Raw genomic sequence first — 5,004 nt, 5'->3', positions numbered from 1 at the left:
GTGAGACAATCACATTGCACATGATCATGTTGAGTGGGCCCAGGCACGGAAAATGCTAGAAAAATTCAGCAGGTTAGGCAGCATTTGTGGGGAGAGAAAAGTAGTTAACATCCAGTTCATCAGAATTCATCTGAGCTGGCAAAGTCACGGACAGGGGAAAGTATATACAGGGCTGTGGGGAGATGATTAACTGTATGGATAGATTCTGAGCTGGTGATATTTTAAGAAGCAAACTCAGCCGGTGAGTGAATTCATATTTTCATGACAACTCTAATGTCTTCCAATTTGTTTCAGTTTTCCCTATAAGGTCATCGTTGAGAGTTACCGACAAGCAGGTAAAAGACTTGAATGAGAATAAAATAGAATTCCTACAGAGTGGAAATAGGCCCTTCGGTCCAACAAGCCCACACTGACCCTCAGAGTATCCCACCCAGACTCATCCCACTATAAACCAGCTAACCTGCACATCCCTGGGCACTATGGGTAATTTAACATGGCCAATCCACCCTAACCTAAACATCCCTGGGCACAAGGGGTTATTTAGCATGGCCGATCCACCCTAACCTGCACATCCCTGGGCACTATGGGTAATTTAGCACGGCCAATCCACCCTAACCTGCACATCCCTGGGCACTATGGGTAATTTAGCACGGCCAACCCACCCTAACCTGCACATCCCTGGGCACTATGGGTAATTTAGCACGGCCAATCCACCCTAACCTGCACATCCCTGGGCACTATGGGTAATTTAGCACGGCCAACCCACCCTAACCTGCACATCCCTGGGCACTATGGGTAATTTAGCACGGCCAACCCACCCTAACCTGCACATCCCTGGGCACTATGGGTAATTTAGCACGGCCAATCCACCCTAACCTGCACATCCCTGGGCACTATGGGTAATTTAGCACGGCCAATCCACCCTAACCTGCACATCCCTGGGCACTATGGGTAATTTATCATGGCCAACCCACCCTAACCTGCACATCCCTGGGCACTATGGGTAATTTAGCACGGCCAATCCACCCTAATCTGCACATCCCTGGGCACTATGGGTAATTTAGCACGGCCAACCCACCCTAACCTGCACATCCCTGGGCACTATGGGTAATTTAGCACGGCCAACCCACCCTAACCTGCACATCCCTGGGCACTATGGGTAATTTAGCACGGCCAATCCACCCGAACCTGCACATCCCTGGGCACTATGGGTAATTTAGCACGGCCAACCCACCCTAACCTGCACATCCCTGGGCACTATGGGTAATTTAGCACGGCCAATCCACCCTAACCTGCACATCCCTGGGCACTATGGGTAATTTAGCACGGCCAACCCACCCTAACCTGCACATCCCTGGGCACTATGGGTAATTTAGCACGGCCAATCCACCCTAACCTGCACATCCCTGGGCACTATGGGTAATTTAGCACGGCCAATCCACCCTAACCTGCACATCCCTGGGCACTATGGGTAATTTAGCACGGCCGATCCACCCTAACCTGCACATCCTTGGACTGTGAGAGGAAACCGGAGCACCCGGAGGGAACACGCACAGACACCTTGAACCCAGATCCCTGGCGCTGTCAGGCTTTTTCTTTTTTTATTCATTCCTGGGATGAGGGCGTTGCTGATCAGGCAGCATTTATTGCCCATCTCTAATTCCCCAGAAGAGCCAACTACATTGCTGTGGGTCTGGAGTCACATGTGGGCCAGACCAGGTAAGGATGGCAGTTTCCTTCCCTGAAGGACATTAGTGAACCAGATGGGTTTTGCCAACAAGCAACAATGGATTCACAGGCATCATTAGATTCTTAATTCCAGATATTTTTTAATCGAATTCAAATTCCATGATGATTCCAGTTTGCCATGATGAGATTCAAACCCTGGCCCCCAGAACATTATCTGGGGGGGTCTCTGAATTAACAATCCAGTGATAATACTATGAGGCCGTCACCACCCCTGACCCTCCGACAGTGCGGTACTCCCTCAATGGTTCCTATATCTGAGACTGGAATATTGCTGGACAGGTTCCTACATTTTGTCTATCAATGTTAGAGCCTAAATCAGTGGTTCGCTCAATGGGGCATTCAGGAGAAATATCTTCCCCCAGACAGTTAGGGGGAGGCATGGCAGGGTGAGCAATGTGGGCCTCGGTCCCACAGGAAGTGGGGGGGGGGTGGGGGAATGTGGGACTCACTCCCACAGGGACTGGGGGTTGAATGTGGGGCTCACTGCCACAGGGAGTGGAGGGGAATCTGGGGCTCACTGCCACAGGGAGTGGAGGGGAATGTGGGACTCATTCCCACAGGGAGTGGGGAGGGGAATGTGGGGCTCACTCCCACAGGAAGTTGGGTGGGGGAATGTGGGACTCACTCCCACAGGGATTTGGAGGGGAATCTGGGACTCACTCCCACAGGGACTGGGGGTTTGTAACAATGTACTCACTCCCACAGGGATTTGGAGGGGATTCTGGAACTCACTCCCACAGGCAGTGGGGGTGTGAATGTGGGGCTCACTGCCACAGGGAGTGGAGGGGAATGTGGGACTCATTCCCGCAGGGAGTGGGGAGGGGAATGTGAGGCTCACTCCCACAGGGATTTGGAGGGGAATCTGGGACTCACTCCCACAGGGAGTGGAGAGGAATGTGGGGCTCACTCCCACAGGGAGTGGAGAGGAATGTGTGACTCACTTCCACAGGGAGTGGAGGGGAATGTGAGGCTCACTCCCACAGGGAGTGGAGGGGAATGTGGGACTCACTCCCTCAGGGAGTGGAGGGGAATGTGGGACTCACTCCCACACAGAGTGGAGGGGAATGTGAGGCTCACTTCCACAGGGAGTGGAGGGGAATGTGGGACTCACTCCCACACAGAGTGGAGGGGAATGTGGGACTCACTTCCACAGGGAGTGGAGGGGAATGTGAGGCTCACTCCCACAGGGAGTGGAGGGGAATGTGGGACTCACTCCCTCAGGGAGTGGAGGGGAATGTGGGACTCACTCCCACACAGAGTGGAGGGGAATGTGAGGCTCACTTCCACAGGGAGTGGAGGGGAATGTGGGACTCACTCCCACACAGAGTGGAGGGGAATGTGGGACTCACTTCCACAGGGAGTGGAGGGGAATGTGAGGCTCACTTCCACAGGGAGTGGAGGGGAATGTGGGACTCACTTCCACAGGGAGTGGAGGGGAATGTGGGACTCACTCCCACAGGGAGTGGAGGGGAATGTGGGACTCACTCCCACACAGAGTGGAGGGGAATGTGAGGCTCACTTCCACAGGGAGTGGAGGGGAATGTGGGACTCACTCCCTCAGGGAGTGGAGGGGAATGTGGGACTCACTCCCACACAGAGTGGAGGGGAATGTGGGACTCACTTCCACAGGGAGTGGAGGGGAATGTGGGACTCACTCCCACACAGAGTGGAGGGGAATGTGGGACTCACTTCCACAGGGAGTGGAGGGGAATGTGAGGCTCACTTCCACAGGGAGTGGAGGGGAATGTGGGACTCACTTCCACAGGGAGTGGAGGGGAATGTGAGACTCACTCCCACAGGGAGTGGAGGGGAATGTGGGACTCACTCCCACACAGAGTGGAGGGGAATGTGAGGCTCACTTCCACAGGGAGTGGAGGGGAATGTGGGACTCACTCCCACAGGGAGTGGAGGGGAATGTGGGACTCACTTCCACAGGGAGTGGAGGGGAATGTGGGACTCACTCCCACAGGGAGTGGAGGGGAATGTGGGACTCACTCCCACACAGAGTGGAGGGGAATGTGAGGCTCACTTCCACAGGGTGTGGAGGGGAATCTGGAACTCACTCCCACAGGGAGTTGGGGGGGCGGTGGTGAGGGGAATGTGGGACTTGCTCCCACAAGGATTGAGGGGGAATGGAAAGTTGTACTCACTCCCACAGAAGGAGACAGTGACAGACGGAGATGAAGAGGGGAGCAGAGAGGAGGTTTTGAGTGGAGCACAAACGATGTTTGCGTGTAGTAAGGGCCAAGTGGCCTGCTTCTATGGTTTACAAACCACTCTCTAATCCAACTTCACACTCCTGGCCCACAGATTACAACCGGCCACAACTTCCTGTGAGTGAGACCACGAGGCATTGTTTGTCATATTAACTGTCAATGATCTCGGTCTGCCTCTCACACTCTCCGTCACACTCTCTCTCTCTCTGTCTGCTTCTGACTCTCTCTCTTTCCCTGTCTTCCTACCTGCCTCTGTGTCTCTCTCTGTCTGTCTCTGTGTCTCTCTCTGCCTGCCCCGTGTCTCTCTCTGCCTGCCCCTGTGTCTCTCTCTGTCTGCCTCTGTGTCTCTCTTTCCTTGTCTGTCTGTCTCTCTGTCTGTCTGTCTCTGTGTCTCTCTCTGTCTGTCTCTGAGTCTCTTTCTCTGTCTCTCTCTCTCTCTCTTTCTCTCTCCATCTCTCTCTCTGCATCTGTCTCTGTTTCTCTCTCTCCCTCTGTTTCTCTGTCTCTCTCTTTCCATCTCTGTCTCTCTCCCATTCCCTCTCTCTCTCTCTGTCTGTCATTCTCTCTGTGTGTCCCTCCCTCTCTCTCCCTCTCCCCCTGACCTCTCTCTCTCAATCTCACTGATGACTGTTGTCTCTCTGATCCCACAGAGGGTGAGAATCGTCTGCGAGTTGATTTTTCTGATATGGCCCAGCAGTTAGTGCGGTAAGACAGGACGCTGATGTTAGTGAGAGTCTAATCCTGTGAGCCCCTACCCCATTGTCATGTTTCCCTGTCATAAGGCAGGGGGGGATGGGGGGAGGTTAACAACTCCCTCACTAGGTGACCGAGCCCAAAGGGTCATGGCCTGTCTGCCGGTGAGCTAGTCGACCAATGTGTGCATCGCAGTGCTAATCCAAATCTCTCCTGAGGTGAGGTCCTGAGGTCTCTTGCCTGGACAGGGCTCCAGCTGTGGAGGGGATGGTGAAGAGAGGGGACTGTGTGGTGGAGATTGAGAGGAGGGCAATGAAGGGGAAATGGCCCCTCAGCATCGACCCCA

The 5,004-nt window shown here is 54.0% G+C and overlaps 1 protein-coding gene across 2 annotated transcripts in view; it reads left to right on the top strand.

Moving 5' to 3' along the window:
• The first annotated feature begins 4,205 nt into the window (after nucleotides 1-4,205).
• The window catches only part of LOC125448444 (high affinity cGMP-specific 3',5'-cyclic phosphodiesterase 9A-like), a 32,337-nt gene continuing 31,538 nt past the window's right edge, over nucleotides 4,206-5,004 (top strand). For both annotated transcript variants that reach the window (XM_059641383.1, XM_059641382.1), the window contains exon 1: nucleotides 4,206-4,670. In XM_059641383.1, coding sequence (XP_059497366.1) covers nucleotides 4,651-4,670 — 20 coding nt within the window. In that variant the 5' untranslated portion in view covers nucleotides 4,206-4,650. The remainder of the gene's footprint in view (nucleotides 4,671-5,004) is intronic.

Source organism: Stegostoma tigrinum, chromosome 41, assembly GCF_030684315.1.
Source record: "Stegostoma tigrinum isolate sSteTig4 chromosome 41, sSteTig4.hap1, whole genome shotgun sequence".
Taxonomy (NCBI): domain Eukaryota; kingdom Metazoa; phylum Chordata; class Chondrichthyes; order Orectolobiformes; family Stegostomatidae; genus Stegostoma; species Stegostoma tigrinum.
Note: the sequence above shows the minus strand (reverse complement) of the source record. Positions and strands in the feature narration are given on the sequence as shown.